The following is a 20,674-nucleotide window of genomic DNA, read 5'->3' as shown; positions in this document are numbered from 1 at the left end:
AAGAGTCGCGCGAATGTACCAGGTATTATAACACTAATATCTAAAAGTGACATTCATACACCACAGGAAAGGATGTATGCAGGCATCTATGACCTCTGAAGCCTCAACAGAGAAGGCGTACCGACAATTTCCAACATCACCAACTACAAGGATATCTTCTCATTCACGGACAAGATGCGTGACCTTTCCCCTACCAAGTCAGAAGAAGTAGTTCGAGCCAACTTAGCAAGCTGTCTCCGTGGAGCAGCAAGTGGAGGAACAACTTCGTGGTATTCATCCCAATTATCCGACTTCGAGCGTTCTCTCAGTTACGCCAAGCTCATTGCAAGGACAAAAGAAAAACAGCTACCTAGTAAAGAGGGGAACCGTGAGGCAGTGTATTCGAGATACACGGGTCGATCCAGCTAGACTGAAAGAACAACACCAACCAACAAAGACAATGTGTCCGGACTACCCGTAGGGGTCAGATCAGAGATGTGTAGGAGTGTGTATTGTCTTCTAGTATCGAACGCCAATCTTGTACGTACAATAACACAACATAACATAACGTAAGGAATGAACAATACCGAAATATCATACCCGTACGGTACGTGTAGTAGGGGACAGGGTACCCCACTACACTAGGTAGCTGTACGTACTGGATTTTCCCCGACAGGTGGGGCTTTCCTATTCTGGTGACCGCCGCTTTATGAGGGCGCTCAGGCTCAGGCTCAGTGAGTAGTTTGCAGTCTGGGGCTCAGGCTCACTGAGCGAGTCCGTAGGTCACTGAGTGCTCAGTAGTTAGTTAGTGGCAATGTCAAATAAGTGGCTTATTCAGCAGCATTGGCTGAAAGGGGGCATCTAAATGGCACCCAAGCTACTTCCTACCCATAACAAAAGTAGTATCAATCATCAACCAGGCCGATTAATTTTTCCATTAAGTTGTTTAGCAATTACTGGGTCATTTGAAACCCCCTTTATCACAATATCGATTCAAGGAAATGGGGTTCCAACTTCAGGGTTACTGCGCGGTGATCTATGCGCTCAATACAGTCCGTCCCTGATATACGGGTTCGGCCAGGTCTATGGCGATGTACTTCAATGACCAAAAATAAAACCAGTTATATTTCACCAACTTCGATTGTCTGTCAGATTCGGGCTCTCAGTATCCAGTCAAATGCTGACAATGTGGCCATATACAAACTGGTACGGCCAAACGCATGTCTATCCGCTAGAAAGAATCGAAAAAGAAAAGTCATGGTTATGCGAGGGCCATGACTAGATCTGGCCATCGCGGTAACGCCATTTTTAAATGTAGGTCCACTAGCTTTCCTTTAAAAAGATAACATATTAGCTCTGGAAATGTGGAGACACTATGAAGAACAAAGAGTAATTTCATGCTTCATGAAACCGGCCTCAAGTTAGCCAGGAAGAGAATCATACCAGAAGCTAAAGACACAGCAAAAATGTTCCCATCCTATTAATCGGCATTTTATTGACACATTTTTGCTTCGTCATTCACGCGGACGCATTGGTCTCCAGAGCAGCAATCTTCATCAACGTTGCAAAAGAGTGCATCTAGCAGAAGAGGAATCAATCAAGGTTAGTATATGATATTTCCCTCTGAAAAATACAAGGTAGCCATACTGATGCATTCGCCATCAAGAATGAATGACCGTGGAACAGCAGCCCCAGCAACTTGAACAGCAGCTCCAAGAGCGGTGGCAAGGAGAATAGTAAAGAATCTCATGATTGTTGTAAATTTTCGGTTTGGAATTTTTGTGGAGGAGAAGTTGGTTTTCTTTTTCTTTTCGAAAGCTAAGATTTCAAGCTTGAGTGTTCTTGTTGCAATCTTGGAGGGAGGAGAAGATGGATGATAGTTCTGAATCTGGGTACCGGATATCTTGCTATTTATGTTATTTTCTGGATTATGTTCTCGACAAATCTTCACTGACACATGGGCATCAGTTCTATATTGCACTGTTGATTATCCAGAAATGGAAATTTCAGATGAATAATATTTCAGCATTGGAAGTCGATTTCCAATCTGGAATGGCCCATGATCATTCCCGTTGATCGGATAGCTAAAGTCAGGGCCAAAACATTCGTGCGAAACCCGTTAAAGCTTTTTGCCTGGCAAGGCTCGCGTTGATCAGCAGGGGCCTGCCCCAAATCTCAGCGTGCTTCAGGGTCTAGCTCCACCCTTGGAATCCTACCCAGGTACTGGCCGTGGACCCCGGGGCTGAAATTTGCAGAATTTGCCGGATGATCGGCAACGTTCCAAGAAAGATTTGTCCTATTTATAGCATCTGTATGGTGAGATTTTATTATTTCTATAGGGAAGGCTGAGATCTACCCACATCCCGCTTTATGACAGGTCACAGCAGCGTGGAAGAGGTCACCACTTTATACATCATGATAGCTGGTTCCTATACATGGCCAGAACCGGGGTGATATCCTTTGTACTGGAACTCCGGACCCTGCCAGGCTTCTAGAACCCTCTTTAGTGACGGGAAGATGGGGAGCCCTGCTTATTACTTTGAACCTTGTAAACAGTAATTTGTTTCAATGGGAGATCAAAACAGCTTCATTTCTGCGGTGATGAATCAGGTAAATATTAGAAAACACTGATTGGCACCAGTAATTACAGTTACCTACACCACTTCACCTTCAATTGTATCTCTTCTAAGGTTATTGACAATCTGGTGCCTATATTTCCTTCCAAGGTTTTACAACCGTCTACCTCCTCCATAGATATTTTAACTTCCTTCCAAGGCTTCTTCTTTATCAATATTCTCACAAACTTTCCCTCTTCATTGATTCTCTCTTTTACAACCATCTTCATCTGGGCATCCTCCTTCTCAGTCTTTGTCCACTATAACAACCAACAATGCCCTTCCCCAAGAAGACACGCCCACCTTTCAAAGATGCCTCCTTCACCCTCCTGCCGAGAAACAAAAGCCGGGGGTTATTCAAGTTGCCTTCAATCGTTTGAAGATACCCCAGGTGCCAATATATTTTGTCACCTGCCAATGTATATGTCACGCGATATACCTGTGGCTTTGCAAGGTTCGTACACAAAATGGACCACTCTTAACTTCAAGTTGAACTTGCATGGTTAATTACCGAAAGGTTAAGAAGAGGAAATGAATAGGATCAATTATTCAAATGTTCACAACCGCCAATCTACTTGACACTCTTTCAAGAGTCGTTCTAGAAGGGGAACAGGGGATACCAAATTCTTCACTCCTCCGTTCCCCCAATTTGAACAGAACAAAAAAATACTCTGGGTATTACCGATGGGGCACTTTTTCCTTGCAGGATGAAGCTAAATCAAATTCACGCTAAATGTGGACGACGATTTTAGACCCAAGACTTTGCCATGGTCTCTGGAGTTCAATTTTGGATATCCTGGATGACACTGTGACTGAGCATAACCGCCTGCCAGAAGATCAAAGAAACCTACACAGCTCATTAGACACATATGATCTAATGAGAGCGAAATATTCACTATCCATGCAACCTTGGAAACCCCGTCTCTTTGAACCATTCAAGTCGCCGAATTAATCAGAGGAAGACAGGATAGTGAGTGGCATCTTTGACATTCTGAAAAATCATCAAGAGACAAAGCACTTTATATTCTCAAGTGTCGATTATTCTCTCTCTCTCTATCTTGCACAATGCTATGAGGCTATGAGGCTATACAAAAAGACCTGGACTCTTTCTGAAGTACTTCCTCAGTTGCAATATAGTAACTTGGAGTCTATAACTCTCTAATGAATGTATGTAATTGAACACCGAGTCTACCCAACACGAATCTATAATTTCGAACCCTCAACCCGGCTCCCACTCTCATCAAAGAATATCTTCTGTCCAGAAACCATAGCTTCCTGCAAGGCAGCTCCAATTCTGACAGCCTGCACAGCAGACGTCAAATCCAACGGCAAAGCCTTATTATCCAGAACCGCAGCGGTAAACTCATTCGCCTCAGTAACAAAAGCATACTCAAATCGATCCCAGTAAGTCTGAGGGATCTCACGTCGAACACCCGATTGATCAGACAAGTGTACAAGGTTCATCTGGGGCTGTGTATTAACCGCCAATTTACCCTTCGTGCCAATAATCTCAGTTGTATCTTCCTGTCCCGCAGCCATCATGCGAGATGCATAGAAATACGCAATCTTTCCATCGTGGAACTCGACAAGACCAACTGCGTTATCGCGGTCATTATGTTTCCGGAGATCAGGTTCAACGGCTGTGTTTCCGACAGCGGAAACGGATTTAACTTTGCTGTTTGCGCCGAAGAACCATAGTGTGAGGTCGATGTCGTGGATGGAACAGTCGACGAAGATTCCGCCCGAGAATTCGGCGTAGGCAACGAAGAAACCGCTGGGATCGAGCTTGTCACAGGTTTGGCTGCGCAGGATGGAGGGGGCACCAATGGCTCCGGCTTGCATCTTATTGAAGGCGTCGCGGTAGGAGTTATCGAAGCGACGGGAGAATCCACACATCACTTTGAGGTTTGGCTTCGTGTTGGCAGCGTCGACAACGGATTGGGACTGGAGAATAGGAGATTGGAGTTAGTATATGGGAGGACGAGAGATGTACTTGTTATCTGGGATTCTCAAGTATGATATTGAGCTGGTTATTCAATACTGGAGTAAACTTACCACTTTCACACTGGTCGACAGTGGCTTCTCGCAAAGGACATGCTTGTTGGCATTAATGGCCTTAATCGCTTGTTCGGCGTGTACAGCTGTTGCAGATGCAACCACAATAGCTTCTAAGCCTTCGTGCTTGAGCATGTCATCGTAGTTCTGGTATAGACGCACACCGAATGGCTCAAGGTGCTCCTTGCCCCATTCGAGCTCGACGGGGTCAGGGGTGCTAGCTGCAACTAGCTCAGCTCGGGGAGTTCGTTGGAGGAAGTTGAGGGCATGGCGCTTGCCCATACGGCCCAGGCCAGCACAGCCAATCTTTAATCTTGGAACAGACATGGTATATATACTTGTGAATAAACAAAACAGTGCAATGCAGAAGCAAAATTAATGAAAGGAGCTGGAATTTGTAAGGAGAATGCGGAGTCTAAAATCCGAGTATTGAGTGGAGACTCCAAACCCCGGAATTGGGAATTCGTGGGGTCGGAAAGTGAGTTCCTTTTCCCCACAGTTCATTCAATTCCCATAGAAGAACGAAACCGATATGGAACAAATAGATAAATTAAAAACATAGAAAATTAAATGAGACATGTTCAATCCATTATTCCACCTTCTTAGATGCCCGCTCGGCCTTCCGCTTCTCAGCCTCAACGGGATCGGCAAATCCGTCACCGCGCAACCAGCTCAACGCCTTACGCACACCGCCACCTTGAACAGCGTCAGGAGTGCTGTCCAGGATTGAGCCCATAAGGGCCCATGACAGCACAAATACTGTCAGCTCGTAACGGCGTGTTCCCTTCCAAAGCTTGCGCTTAACACCAGTCTTCCAGGCCGAGTCCACGGCAGCACGGAAGAAGTATGTGAAAAGTCCACGGTTGCTACTCAGGAGTAAGAATGGCAGGGATCCCATAGCACCACTAAGGAAGAAGCGCTTGGTGGGGAGTGTTGAGCCTGGAAGTCTGTTGTTGAGCAAGCAGACACTGCCCCAGAGCGAGGCAAGACTAGTGGAGAGAATGGTCGTCATCACCAGAACCTTCTTTAACATGCCACTAATAGCAGCCAAAGGCTGGGCCTTGATGCGCTTGAAGCCAATAAGGCCGTAAACCAAAACCACACCGCCAATTAAACGGGCAACACGGGGCACCGAAAGCAAAATTTGATGCAAGAATGCGGTGCTGCATCCAGGCAGACTTGGGTGTAGTAATGCGCAGGCGAGATTTGCGATCGAGGGATGCGCAGGTCCAGTAATCGGGGAGATAGCCTTGACCGCTGCTGGCAAGGTGTTGGGATCATTGGGGTGGAGAATAGGAGAAACGAACGACCTGGGGGTATTGTTAGTATAAAAATACAAAGCTTGTATATGCTGGCTCAGAGCCTAATATTGTATACTTACGGCCAGCGTAGGTCCGCAATGGATGAGAGTGAGTCCACAATCTGCTCCTTCTCCGGCCAGGCAACATCGGCAGAGAGCGACGCCGGGCGGTCCTGGATGTATCCCATAGACAATCGGCGAACGACCACCTCAAACCACTATAAATAATCAGCAGGCCATTCGATAGAGGAGTAAAATTTTGAATTTCATAACGAACCTTGGGGGTAGTCTCGCGATCAAAAACAAAGGCATGGAAAAGCTGTGCACACGAGACTGGCATCAGCAGCCAGCTGCCGAACCACCATGGGCATTTGCCCAACAGCCCATTAATATCAAGGGCATCGTAAAGGTATTCAAGGGATTTGGTCGATGTCCAAATAGCAGCCGTCAGGCGTAGCTGGTCTTGTGGACAACCGCCGAGTGCGAAACCAGCCAAACTGGCACCGACAGCGGGCGCATAACGCGACGTCAACGCACGCGAAATATGCGGGTTTCGCTCGCGGAAGGGACGAGCATCATCGCTACGGAGATTTGATCGTAACCTAGCGAGGAAGCGATATATGAGACGATGGAGAAGGAGGAGGAGCGAGAGGGAGATGGAAAGACGGAAGTTAGGAGAGCGGAGCAGAGGAGTGCGGGTTTTCGTCCTATGCGTTGTGATGTCAGTTATGAGTCTACAGTGATGACATTGACTCCATGGATGCTTTGAAAATCTTTGAATTGCCTTACTTTGCTGCTTCACCCTTTACACGGCTCATGACCAATTCGAAGAGCTTCAACGCGAGGCCTGTGCCAACGAATACACGCATGGAGGCGCGGAGCGCGCCCAGGTTATGACGACTCCTTGAAGAAGTGGCCGAATCATCGCACAGAGCTGAAGACAGTTTGCTCTGCAATGCCGGTGCACGTTTACCGGCGATGTAATAGAGAGCTCGATATTCTTTCGCGCTGAGACACAGACGAACAGCGTTGCGAACCGCGGGGTTGATGCCCGGCGTACCCCCAGAAGCGGAGGCCGGAGCCTCTGGAGCACTTGGAACAGACATGGTGAAATTTGAGTCCAGATTCCAAGTTCAGTCCATCGCAAAGTATTTAAAAGAAAATCCAAGGTTGGGGTCCGAGGAGTTGGGGGTCGCAAGAGAATGGGGTCCAAAGAAGATAAGCTCAATACGGCCCGAACCTCGGCATCTACTTCCAAGGTTGAGAGAATCAATCTAGGTATACTCTGTACTGGGGTCATTACTTCTAGACTATTTATCTCTTGAATTGATTTTTTCTGAAGTCTTAGGGTCGGGTTCTATTTGAAGTCAGGGTACAATGACCATACTTCGATCTTGAATTTTTTTATCCTATAATGGGGGCCAAATCCTTCCAGCTTACTGGGTCCCAGTGATGTAGGTGAAGAACCCACTGTTTATTTTTGGACAGTAGTAACTAGGGGGGCCATCAGACTATACTTCAGGGCTGTATTTCTCCCGGCAAGTGGAGCTTAATCAATTAAGATGGCACCACTTTTATGAGGGCGCTCAATTTCAGGCTCACTGGGTACCTAGCAGTCTGGTCTCTCACGCCCAAAGCTCTGGAGACTTCGGGATGTGGGCACCTGGGCAGTCACCAGGCCCTGGAGCCACCTGGAGCCCTCCAGGGCTGGCCCAGCCATGGCTGACTAATCAAACACTAAGCACATCGGAATATCAGTAAATCCGGATAGACGCGGTAGCGCAGATTTCAAAATATCAGACGAGATTATGCTTACATGTCCAGTCTACATGTAGTTATTCCACGATAGATAATTACAAACATATGATCATTTGAATATAATTGAAAAAAATACAAATTCACTTCTCATACCGATATCTCAATTGCGGAAGCAGTACATTCAACACCCAAGGTTATTTTGCAGGGCCTGAAACACGTCCTGAAACGAAACTTGAAGGAGCGTGATAGAACCTTGGAAGGGCACCTGGGTATACCCTCACGACCTACTCGTGAAACTTTGCTACGTTCCCACTGCGAGACTCGCTACATGCAGATTGGATTTGAACGCTTGTTTGTCCGATTTCCTACCAATAGTTGCTCTCGTTCGTTTTCTCAACTGCCACTTGTCACTTTCTCCCTGGGGATCTTGGTTCCAAGGTTCTCTTGAACCCATTTAGCTTTCGATGTCCAGATCTTCTGATATGATTCCTTGTTGGTGCTCGTCCCATATCTGCCATGTATCCCGCAGCTGCATGACCGTCCCCACGTGAAGAGTTTCACATCTGCGCTTTGTTTCAACCGAACTTTCTCGCTGTCTATGCCGCTCTTAATCTTGCCTCTACGCCCACGCCGATCAGTTTTCAATCATCATTGGAGCCTAGGAGCTGGCAAGCTTTCAGAATCGTCTTACTCATGTCTTCCTAATAACTGATTGCTCGTTCTATCCATGGTACTGGATAAAGGTTTATCAGCATTGACAGAAAACGGGTCAGTGGTGGATCCCACATTCATATACGAGATCTAGATGGTTCCTCGGGAATTTTTGCAGGTTGATTTCTCCACATTTTGGCAAATGTGCTTGGACCCCTCTGCTCGCGTGTTTTCTATGGAGACGAAAATGCCGAAGACATGATTCGAGCACTTTGCAGAGGTCCAAGCAAGTGACAAAAAAAGCTAATCTTGGTAGGATCCTTGGTTATCGAGTTTTCAAATCCAATAGCCGGAAGCCAAAAGAATAGAAATGTGGATTTGAGAGGATGCATATCTGGTCCAAACATTTGAATTGTGGTATGTTGTTTAAGGCGGAAAAAACAGCCATTTATCTTTGAAAATGGTTCGTTATAACTTGTGATGATGAGCTTGAATCATGATTTGACCTTTTAAGTTACAAGATTTGAACCAAATTGATTAGTGAGTAAACGCCTCTCTGCCAGTGCGGCTGATGTGGAGTATTCAAATGTTATACAGTTTGGTACTATAAAGCAGTGGCGCACTTGGTGTTATCTAGCGTCCCCTGCTAATTAGACGAGTCCCTCTTTCAAATGTTGATCCAGGGGGTTTTTTTATGCCACACGTTTCTGGCCAGATTATGCACAGATCCGTGAAGAATTCAAATTTCCTGCTTCAAATGTTCAAATGTTGTTATGTGCCATATCCCGTATGAATATCCTCATCCTCACAAATGTGTACTCATTTTAATTGTCCTGGATGTTTCGAACTTCTAAACTAAATCTAATTTGGTCCTTTTTCTCCTTCATAGCATAACTAGGGCATTGTATTCCACTTATTCAGGACATTGCAAATTGTGTATAAGTCAACTATTGTCCCCGCTTCAGCCATGTATCTAAATTTACTGTTTGTACTCCGTAGATCATGACCAAAACTCTCAGAGCTATGAATATCCCCACTTCAAAGATTCGGCACAGCGGCTAATTAAACCTTACCAGGGAAGTGTCCTATTCAGACTATTCAGACCAGATCGTACGCGAATATTTGAGGGTCTGATCGCGTAAGTGGAGAACGCGAACAGCTTTACTCCGTCAAAATGTTGGGAGGTGGCAATCAATCGTCGGCTGTTTTTATTACTATTTTTTCACTCTTGAACTTTTCCAACGCCTCCTGAGACAACGAACCATTCATTTATAACTCCAGATCCACGGAGATTTGATCAGATCGATTCCGATTCTTTTCGTGTGATCTAAATGGCAACCGACTAACATTCGTTTAAAGTCCTCCCCATATTTTTGTAGGACGATTACTACAAAGCGACAAAATGACTTCCACGGCGGCCCATATCGAGCTTGTCGGGCACAGCCTGGCAATGTTGACAATAGAAAGCGTTATGATGGGTCTTGCTATAATCGCGGTCGCCTTGAGATGCTTTGTTCGATTGTATATTGTTCGATCATTTGGCTGGGATGATTCAGTGATGGTCGGCGCATTAGTACGGGTCCACTTACCGATGAGGAGAAATCGGACCCTTGACAACTTGAACTTCAGTATGCTAACGAGGTTCTTCTACTATAGGTCATTTTCATCGGACTTTGTGTCTGTAGTATTTGTGGAGCAAAAGATGGTGTTGGGCATCGACTCGTGGATTTTGGAACTGATGTCTTATTATTAGAAAAAGCACTTCGGGTAAATCATCCAAGTCTCATACAGTCCGTTGAATCATGTTCGCAATGCTAATATTTGTGCCCTGACAGTGGTGGTGGTTAAGTCAGATTCTTTATATCTGGGCCTCAGCTGCTGCTAAGATCTCTATTGCCCTGGCATTGCTCCGTCTGGCAGTGAAGCGATGGCAAAGAAATTTCCTATATTGTTTAATTGGGTTGGCCCTTGTCATCGCATTACTCTTTTTCTTTGTCTTGACATTCGACTGTCATCCTGTTTCCTACTTCTGGAAACAAGCAGATCCTTACGCAAAGGGACACTGTACATCCGTTGATGTTTTGTTGATTATCGCCTACTTGTACAGTGGACTTACGATCGTGGTTGACTTTTCCCTCGGTGGCTTTCCACTTTTGTTGGTCTGGAATTTACAAATGAACTCTCGGACCAAGGTGGCTGTTAGTGGAATTTTGAGTTTGGGTGCTGTGTATGTGAACCAAACCGACATGAGTACAAGAGGAGCAAGACAATACTAACAATTAACAGTGCCAGTATCGCTGTGGTCATTCGAATGCCGTTCCTTAAACATTATGAGGACACCGACTTCCTTTGTATGTGATCTCAATACTTGTGATGAACACATGACGCTAATTTTGAATCCTTATCATAGACTCGACTTACCAAATCGCCATTTGGACTATCATCGAAACAGGACTATCAATCATCGCTGGTAGCCTTATCACCCTTCGTCCTCTCTTCCGCTGGTTCCTCGATGGAAGCCGTTACGGTCCAAGCAAGCCTTACATCAAAAGCAACACCCCGAAATATCCTCTGGCTAGTTTGGAAAGTGTGAAGCTCGGTGATATCAACTTGAAGCGTTCGAGTAATGACCCAAAGTTCTGGCGCCCAGATATCAAAGAAAGCCACAACATGGTGACGAGCGTTTCATCCCCAGAAGGCCCACGCTCTTCTCACTCAAATAGCAGCGAAGAACCTTTAGATCCGAGCCATGGAACTCGCTATCCCTACAGGGTCAATGTTCATGAAACTATAACAGTGGAGGAGAGACGTGGGGAATAGATAGCCCTGGAGATCAACTGGGCATCCAACTTTAAATGTTCAAAGGATTTTCACTCCCAGTGGCACCCACATGCACCACTGGATCATGTATTTATTCAAATTCTAGCTATCTTAATGTTTTCTCTAATTCTTCCTCATTCAAGATTTATCTAGAAAATACAACTTGAATGTTCAAGTTGAAGTTGGGTTGGCAAGGGACTCAGAAATTAGAATAGCACAAAGGATCATCGCTTTCTGTAAGGATGACATGTCGAACCATAAACTAGGGCACCTGGGCAAGATTTCAACCGGGTTCATTGACCGCCATTATGGTAGGGCATGTAGTAGTAGCGGGTACGAGCACTGGAGTGGATATCAGTTGACAGAAATTGGAATCTAGCTTCAAAATTATTGACTAAGAACCTCCAGAAGAAACAATTCCAATAAAGTGGATATCTTGATGGTTTATTGCAACTTGGATCATTGCAAGCAAAATTTGAAACTAGAAAAACGCAACAAGTCCAGAGGACATTATGGACTCTCACGTGAGATTCAACAATAGACGACCCGCAGGAGGAAACATTGAACGAAAGGTAAGGCAAAAAGAGTATGGAAACAAAAAAAGGGGCCGGAGAGGCAATTGTAAATACAAACATGACAGAATAAAACAAAAAGCGTGAGAAGGAAATTTAAGTTGAATCATATCGCATCACAGGCACATTGGGCTTCAGAGCATAGTGCTCACCAGAAGCTACACCATCCAATCCAGTGCTGACAGATGTTCTCCACATTAGTGGCTTGTGCAAGAAGCTTATCAACCTGGTCACTGATGTTGAGCTCCTCGTAATGCTTGAAGTCGCGGCCAGTCAGCTTCTCTCTCACTCGGGCTAGAACTTGCACAGCCCGGGCATTTTGAGCTTCCCGAGCCTCTGCAGGAACACCCTCTTGAGTATCAAGAATGCCGCCTTCGAGAATTGAGGGTCGGCGGTGACGAGAGAAGTTACTTGGTTGCACACCATCAGAGAAGTTGATGCCCTCAATGAGCGACTGGCGACGTTCAGCGGTAATAGATGAACGGTCGGGGGATTCTTGGGTCCCGAGACGCCAATTGATCAAGGGGTCGTGAATGAACTGGAAATAAATGTTAGTATCTTGTTCATTCACATGGAAAGCAGAGTAAACCAGTGCGATTGTATATATAAAAAAAAAAAGGGAAATTACTTACAGCTTCAAGAACTGCCATCAATGAGTCCTTGTTCTCTCGGAGGACACGCATAACAGCCTCGCAAGTGATACGGTAGCTTCCTTCGATGTTGCTTACTTCCATAGCAAACGTCAACATGCGAGTAAGTCGGAATGGAACCCTTTCGGGGTACTTTTCACGGTGCATCGCGACCTCGAAGCAGTCACCGAAATCGATGTGAACCACCCGGCCAGTGACACGATCCAACAACAAGTTCGAAGGATGTCGATCACCCAGACCAAGAATGTAGCCGACCATCGACATGACACCAAGAGACCTTGTGTAGTTGGTACGTCGTTCAAGCCAGGCTTCGGAGCTTTTACTCTTGAGCCAAAGGACCCTGTAGAGATCTTTGCCGGTGGTATTGTCCATGGCATAGCCGAACACTTCGACCTTTTGCATGAGAGTGAGACTGTCATAGTCAGGTGCCATCTGAAGCATGATTCGGTGTTCGATGTTGAGCAAGATTCGACGGCTTTCACGGTATTCCTTAATGAGCGCGTGTAATGTGTCACTGTTGCAAACCCAACCTAGCAGACCAGAGCTTTGTGACAGCGGGATAGCGGGGAAGCGTTGAACCGAAAGATGACGCTTGAAGCTCTCACTATCGTTGTCAAGAAGTGTATTACATAGTCCGAAGAGCTGCATAACTCGCTCGTCCTGACGAATATCTTCATGACCCTTGAGAGCGTACATGTAGGAATGGCCGGTGCTACCCTTGAGTGTCATCCGTCGAGGTCTCTTCTTTGTCTGAAGGACATGGAGAATTGGATCAAAGCTGATGATGCGAATAATTGGACGGCCACTCTGGTATGTTCCCGGCACGGCCAGGTCCAGATCACAGCAGTCCTTGAGACGAGGAGAGACATATTTGAGATCCAGAATAGACAGCTGGGGTAGTTGCCTGCTGATCTTGCGGAAAACGGTGTAGTAGAGGTCCCATGCTTGATTCAGATCTCCAATCTCATCGGTCTGGCGGTAAAGCGCACAGTAATGCTTGGCTTCAGCTAGATCACGCCCAAAGGCTTGAGCGAAAGAAACCTCACGGAGAGTCTCCGCACCCTTGTCCAACATGTCGTGAAGAGGCGCGAGAGTTGCAAACATGCCCTCAACATTGTGATCACCAAAGTAGAGACGGGAAGCTTCCTCAAGACCTTCATGCCAAAGCTCGTGCCATAGCACTGCCACTCGGATCAGTTCGTGACTGACAAGATCGGCCTGCTCGACGAGCTTTGCGCTGTGCTGTCGCATGCTTTCCATGATGCTGCTAGCAGACTGTGATCGTCGAGTTACGTTCGACTTCATTGCCACGGTCAAGGGATACACAAGTGCTTGAGGGTGTGTCTTGCCAACCTCAGCAAGCAATCTGTGAACAGAGCCTCGAACCCTGATGTTGGGTTGATTAATGCGTGCAATGAGTTGCGGTGTCACAGAAAGCCAAGTATCGATATTGACAGTAGTAAATCCTTCGGTGACAACGGTGTTGACTTCATGGTCGCCACCATGAGCGAACCACAGAGTAAGCAATCTTAGGGTATCTTGCAGGGAGGATGAAGACGACAATGCAATGGATCGCAAGAAACCGCGGATAGCAGGGATGACATGCTCTGTGACAATATGAGCTGGAATTGGTGATGGTTTGCCTTCTCGGTTAGCTTGGTTGGCAATCGCGGTGACTACCTCGAAGTTGGCGAGGGCCCAGGCATGCCAAGCCTTGTAGGAATCACGGTTGTATTGAGTGGCCGCTGAGTATGCGAGAAGAACATCGCGGACATACTCGGGTCGCCAATCGCCCTTCTGAAGAGCAGTTTGCCATTCGCCCTGTCTGAGATAACTCTTCGATAGAAGTTTCTGGAATTTCGCGACATCCCCAACTCGCTCACGTAGGCTGATTGCATCAGGGTGGTTCGGATCCATGATACCATTAACACCGTTCATTCCGTGATGCTCTGAATGAGAGATCATGGTGGTGTACTTGGACAGGTCATCACTCAATCCAGAGGTGAATTCCTTGAGCATCTCCAAGGATTCTTGTTGATGCCCGTTAGCCCAACTGAATTTCAGTCGAGCGTAAGTGACCTCGGGCGGTGCAATTGTGCGCGTTCCAGAAGCATCGGTGATGACAGTTTCCAGGTCAGCAAGTGATCGCTCAGCAAGTCCCATGCGGTTCGATTTACGACAGAGATTGGCGAATTTGATGGACATTTCAAGATTCTCACGAGGCGCTGTGACGAGTGCGCGGACCTTGAGCATCCGCTGCCATACTTCCACATTCTGCTGGCAGCCGAGTAGTCGCTGATTCCATGTCTGGCGCATTGCCTCCTGTTTCTCAGGGTCACCAACATTCTGTTTGTATTTGATGATCTCCTCAAGTTCGGCAAGCATTTGGACGCGGACGACAACATTGTAGGCTCGGTTATAGGACTCCCCGAGAAGAGCCGAAAGTTCAGTATCCAGCCCATTGCGTGCCTTCTCAATATACATGTTGGCTTCTTCAAACTGGTTACGGTGAATTGCGAGAATAGCACCGAAGAATGAACGATCAGGAGACTGCTCTTTCATCACGCCGAGGTACGAGTCCATTAACTCCCACTGGCGGCGGCCCCACGCGGCAGCTGCAGCAAGAGGAGCAATGGCTCTGCGGTGTTCTAATGAAGCTTGGTTCCATTTCTCCTGGGCAAGGTCTGAAAGAACCTTCCACTCGCCGAGAGCATGAAGACAACGCATTTTGCCGACAGTGATACCAAAGGAATCAGGATCCGTCTTTTCGCGTCTCTTGTAGGCAGCAAGAGCCTCGTCCCATCGTTGAAGCTTTTCAAACCAAGTCTCCTTCAACTCCACATCACGGTACGCTTGCGCCTTGCGCAGGATACCAATCGCAGCATCAGACTGCTGAAGTTGATTGTTAATGGTGATGAGAGCTTCAACGGCACCCGAGTTTTGATCTTGCTCGAATTCGAGTTCTTTGTAATGTAGAGCCTTGGCAAATGCGTGACATTTGGCTGCATATTTGCCAAGAGTGCGAATATCGATCGGAAGGGCCTTATCGTCATGCTCCATGAATTCAGCAAGATTCAGCAGAATCTGCAAAATTTCTGGCGAAATGTTGGGTGAAGTGAGTGCCTTTTCGATAGAACGAACCAACTCTTCTTGATATTGGTCATAGAGCTCAGTCCAGCAAGACACAAAGGCAGCGTTGAAGAGATCTCGGGCCAGCGGTTGATAGATTCCCGCTAAACTGGCACAGGCTCTTAACGCAGGAGATGGTGACTCCTTCAGAAGCTCGACACTGAATCTGCGAATCCACTCTTGCCAATCTTCACGAGTAGACTTTTGAGAAGCATCCCATGCATTCTTGAGATGTTGCTGGTTAACGACCATTTTCTTCTGGCCAATTTCCGCAAAATTTGTGTCATCAAGAGGGAATGCATAGTTTTCCTCGGGGTTCAGGTCTTGGGGTAATGGATCTCCTTTTTGGAGCTTTGTCACCAAAATCTGATAGTTGACATGGCTGATTTGCTGCTGCTTGAGGACCTTGTTCAGCAAGTGGATGTAGTGCGTGAAATCTTGTCCAAGCTGGAAGATAAGAGCACAGATACAATCCATCGCAGCTTGCCGCAGAATACGATCGTTGCCGGCCACAACTCGAGATAGAGAGTGAACCATGAGTGATGCAAAGTCGGAGACGTTGACTTGTCTGGAAAGTTTGGTCAAGCTGTCAATGGCAGACTTTCGAATGCTTTGAGGGTGTTGCGACCCATCGAAGAGGCGGACAATGGAAGGAATGATGAGATGCATGTATTCTTCTCCACTGGAGCCGAAGATCAAGAAAGCATGCAATATTTTCTCCGATGGCTGACGACGAGGCGTAGTATCCTTCTCAAGAGTATCCAACATCAAGGGGACAAGGCCAGCCAAGTACTTCCGGAATTCTCCCTCCAGAGATCTGGCAATAGCCTCGATTAGAGACAAAATCGTGCCTTGGACTTGGTATGAAGCATCCCAGAATTCACGGATCACCTCAATGATTTCGGGCAAATATGCTCGAATGTGCTGTCTGACGATGTTCACCAGAATAGCCATTTGGTTGAAGTAAGACTCGAGACGACTGGCAGGAGAGCTTCGAATAACCCCAATGAATCCTGGGATGATCTGACCAAGGAATGGCACACACTTCAAGCCCAAGGTCTTGAAGATGGTCACGATCGCGTCAATCACAGCAGAATGGTACTGGACCAATGAGTTTTCCCTCAAGATATTTTGCAATAGGGTATGGATGACTACAGTAGGGTAATACTCCTCATTTGATGGAGTCAACCCCTGCATGATCAGCGCGACATCCGAAACATTCTGAATCTCGTTGATGTGATGGACATCCGGTTCCACGTCGCTTATCTGTTGATACTTGTATGGATCCAATGCACCGAGAACACCGATGAGCTTGATGGTCTCCTTTCTGAGAGAACCAGTTTGCTCAGTCTTGGTGATGTTGATCAGGACATCGAGGAGATGCGGGTACTCGAGATATGGTTCAATCACATAGCCCGAATTACTGGCCAGTTGTGCTAGGGTTCGCAAGGCAGCTTCTCTCTTGGTATGCGAGGACAAATCTTGGAGGGAATCCAAGATGATTGGCATGATCTGTGGTAGATAACGTCTCATCTCACTCCCACCAACATCCGCAAGCTCGCCTACAGCCTTTAATGTGACAGCAGCGACACCAGGGTTGCCATCTGTTGCTTTGGGCAACAAGGCAGTCACCATGGGATCGACGTAAGACCTAATCAGCTTGGTCGCATTCGAAACAAATAGACTGATGAGCTGAGCGGTTTCTTCCTTTTGGCGAGCTGTACTTGCGAAACCCAACCCTGTCAGGAGGTTGACTAACAGCTTTCGTAAGGGTGGGAAGACATAGGCTGGGTTCACGCTTGAAAGGCGCCCGATGATACAGATAGCCGCTTCTTTGACTTCAAAGACCTCATCATTAACAGCAAGGAACAAGCATCGAATGTTCTCCGGTCGTGCCAAGTGTCGATCAAATTTTGCGTCCAATGACCACAGAACTGTACGTCGAATCTCTGGATCGGCATCGCCAATTCCAACTGTCAACAACTTATCAATCACTTCACTGACCACTTGAATGGAATGACCACTCGTCTGATTAATGATCGGATCATGGACAAAAAGCTGGCAACAGGTAAGGGCTGACGCTTTTCGGATCTCTGGGTTATCATTCTCCACATAGTTTATGGCCACGTCTCGAACAAACTCATTTAATATGTGCCCGGAGAAATCGAAGCTTCCAAGAGTGTGAAGCGCCAGTGCAATCTCTGCATCGGGATGGACATCATGTGGCACGAAGTCTTTGGCAAATGATGGCATTGGGGGAAGACGATTCTCGGGGCAGCCCAATGGCCTGAATGGTGTACCACAGAGAATTATGCTGAGCATGTCAAGAAGTTTCTCTTGAATTGTGGGTTTGATGGGCGGAATGTAATGGGCCATGTCAACAAGGGCCTGTGTTAATGATTTGCTCAGGCCACAGGCAAAGATTGGATCCAACAAAGCCTCCATGTATTTACTGAGGGCTTGTCCAACAGCCAAAGAAAGCATGCTAATACATTCAAACATTGGAGCCTCGTTAACATTCATGCGGTTCCTTGCCTTCATTGCAAGTCCTTCCCGAATGTAAATGATAATGCCGTCTAGGTATTGAGCAATTGCCGGTCCGACTGCATTGGCAATCTTTCCAATAGCAATGAAAGCAGAATTTCGCTCCTTATCTCTCTTCAACTGTGCCTGAAGATAGATCATGAAGCGATGCAAGTAGATCTCAATAAAATCGGTCGGGGCGTATGATGCGAGGATAGGAATGGTAAGGACTACTTGGGTGCGGATTTTGGTGTCGCGATGGTCCTTGAGGCGAAGCACAATCTCACAGGTGTTCCTGAAGTGGTCATGCATGAACATGGTACCCTTCAAAATCAATTCTTTCAGAATCAACAGAGATCCATGAATCCAGTCCGTATTATGAGATTTCAACCCAAGCAAAGCCTCTTCGTAGATACGGGCAAACCAAGATTGGCGGACTTGTGCATCTCGGGCCACAATGATTTCAAGGCACTCTCCTACTGCCTCAGCTGCAGTCTCTCGAATAAGCACTTTTATGTCACGGAGCGCAACCCAAACCAGCTCGAATATCTGGGGCACAAAGCCGTACAGGAGGGTTGGTGAGCCTTTGGCTAGCTCTCGGATCACAAGTACTGCAGCAAATCGCCTACTTTCCTGGCGTTCTGATTGAAGCCATTCTAATGCAGACTGAATCTCACTCTCCACCAGCTCTGCAGTCAGGGCTCCGCCCGGTTTAGCCAGTCGGCCCAGCGATCGGGCTGCATACACCAATACCACGTTATCATTGCTTCGGAGGGCGCTGCGAAGGTAGCTAGCGAATCGTGTCGTTTTTTGGGCCGAATCGACGCCGTCGAAATCGATTAGACGGTCAAGGGCGAGGAGTCCTCCGACTCTCTCATGTGCATCACTTCCCGTTACCACCAGCTGGGCAATCCGCTGGCTGACAGCATTGTAGAATTCCACGAACTTTTCGGACGGCCAGTCTGTTGATAGTCGATAGATGTCAGACGGGTCTACCAAAAGCTTCCAATATTTGGGGAGAGGGTCATACCTCGTGACACGGATAGAACATTATCGTAGAGCTCATAGGCAGCTCGACCCCGGGTCTCCTCATTCTTCGATTTCAAATCCACAAAGAGCCTCTGGGTCACATCGGTCATAGGGCCTGGTTGCGCCATGTTTGCGAGCTGCACCCCAAGGTGGACATTGGAAGCCAACCTAAAGGGGAAAGCAGAGACGCAGACACATTAGTGATGAGGGAGGGAGCGTTGGAAGTGTGAGGCTCAGGTCGATGTCCCGCGCACAGACCACCTCGGGTTACCATCCACCTGACGTCCTTCACCCTGCGCCCGGTAATGGTAACACTTGGTTAACCTGCTTCATAATCTACCTGGTTGATATGAGAACTCGCAAATAACAATCCAATAAGTTGGAAATTCCAATTAGTCAGGTTATAGGGTGTAATATTCTAACATCATTTTTCCGCCTATTTTTAACTATTTTTTAACTATTTGGCGGCCACGATTACCCAGGTCTGGCTCAACTAAGAGATCTAGACATCGGTGGACTTCAAGGTTCTCAGTGACACAAACGAATTACATGTACGGAGTAGTAATGCACGTGAGTAACATAGTATGTATTTGACTTAAATGTGATATATCAACTTGAATGTGGGGGTGAATAGCTGCCTCGTGAGTCGTACTAGTTAGAACTTCAATTCTTATATTTAACATCATTGGAAGCTTCAAATAGGATTTGAAATAGTGAAGGTATGTACCGGGGACTCCGAGTAGTAAAAAAAATCAGCAAGTAATCGTCAGTAGAGTAGGATACGAATCATGTGATATCTCTGGATGGTCTATAACTACCCCTAGGCATAGATAGTAGCACGAGTCATCTTGAGCTACAATACATACTACCGCCAACGAATGAGCTCTAGGAGAGCATTTGGAATATCAAGAGAGTGGTAGAAGCAGTTCAAGTGGATGGTATTTAGTAACACTTGAGGTACTATGCATACTAGTACATAGGTCTAAAATTCAAAGAATGCTCCCACTCTAGCACAGATTAATACTGAAAATAAGAGCACGAGTTGGGGTTCATTGCAACGGTGGAGGCATAGAAAGCTTGATTTTATCTTAATTTTAGGTCAGGCTACCAAAAGACACAGCCAATGCTACTTAAATGTTATCAAAAGCAGTCCAGATAACATTCACAGTCTTAAATTCTGGGATACTACTAACTAATAGAATAACAGATTTGGCAGATGACTGGACAGATGATTGGATCAACTTAAAAAATGGATGATGAACTATGGTCTTAACTCCTAAATATCGGAGTTTAAGCTGACAGTTTTGAAAATGAATCGCACTTTAATTAAGATTCTAACGGCATCAGCGGATCTAGTCGGATTTATGCAGGTTTTATGCACAGTAATTTTGCATTCGGAGATTCTCAAGGTTGTTATTATCGGTAATCGACGGCACCGAAATTTTTGGTTCATGGGTGGGGATTGATGACGATAGAGGGGCCATCATGATGGAAGACCATAAAAAGAAGCGTGACGCCCATGGCCTTCATGCCTCTTATCATAATCATTTGACTTTGAGTGATTCAAATACTAGTAGATTTTCCTGTCAATCA

The 20,674-nt window shown here is 46.5% G+C and overlaps 4 protein-coding genes across 4 annotated transcripts; 1 reads left to right on the top strand and 3 right to left on the bottom strand.

Moving 5' to 3' along the window:
• Nucleotides 1–3,797: 3,797 nt before the first annotated feature.
• Nucleotides 3,798–4,976, bottom strand: N7483_006928 (putative NAD binding Rossmann fold oxidoreductase; the record flags this gene model as incomplete). Its single annotated transcript, XM_057090365.1, has 2 exons — nt 3,798–4,538; nt 4,650–4,976. 2 exons carry the CDS (start codon nt 4,974–4,976, stop codon nt 3,798–3,800), a joined length of 1,068 nt encoding a protein of 355 aa, XP_056945106.1.
• Nucleotides 4,977–5,238: 262 nt separating this feature from the next.
• Nucleotides 5,239–7,055, bottom strand: N7483_006927 (uncharacterized protein; the record flags this gene model as incomplete). The annotated part of the gene is made up of 4 exons (XM_057090364.1): nt 5,239–5,959; nt 6,031–6,167; nt 6,227–6,656; nt 6,739–7,055. The coding sequence occupies 4 exons, from the start codon at nt 7,053–7,055 to the stop codon at nt 5,239–5,241; spliced, it is 1,605 nt and encodes a 534-aa protein (XP_056945105.1).
• Nucleotides 7,056–9,760: 2,705 nt separating this feature from the next.
• Nucleotides 9,761–11,178, top strand: N7483_006926 (uncharacterized protein; the record flags this gene model as incomplete). The annotated part of the gene is made up of 5 exons (XM_057090363.1): nt 9,761–9,931; nt 10,015–10,125; nt 10,194–10,585; nt 10,645–10,709; nt 10,769–11,178. The coding sequence occupies 5 exons, from the start codon at nt 9,761–9,763 to the stop codon at nt 11,176–11,178; spliced, it is 1,149 nt and encodes a 382-aa protein (XP_056945104.1).
• Nucleotides 11,179–11,898: 720 nt separating this feature from the next.
• Nucleotides 11,899–19,209, bottom strand: tor (putative TOR pathway phosphatidylinositol 3-kinase TorA; the record flags this gene model as incomplete). The annotated part of the gene is made up of 3 exons (XM_057090362.1): nt 11,899–12,288; nt 12,383–19,014; nt 19,083–19,209. 3 exons carry the CDS (start codon nt 19,207–19,209, stop codon nt 11,899–11,901), a joined length of 7,149 nt encoding a protein of 2,382 aa, XP_056945103.1.
• Nucleotides 19,210–20,674: the final 1,465 nt, after the last annotated feature.

The sequence above is a fragment of the Penicillium malachiteum genome (assembly GCF_028827825.1).
Source record: "Penicillium malachiteum strain IBT 17515 chromosome Unknown utg000003l:1.0-4950554.0:1.0-4952489.0, whole genome shotgun sequence".
Taxonomy (NCBI): domain Eukaryota; kingdom Fungi; phylum Ascomycota; class Eurotiomycetes; order Eurotiales; family Aspergillaceae; genus Penicillium; species Penicillium malachiteum.
The sequence above is the reverse complement of the archived record's forward strand: the minus strand, read 5'-3'. Positions and strand labels throughout refer to the sequence as shown.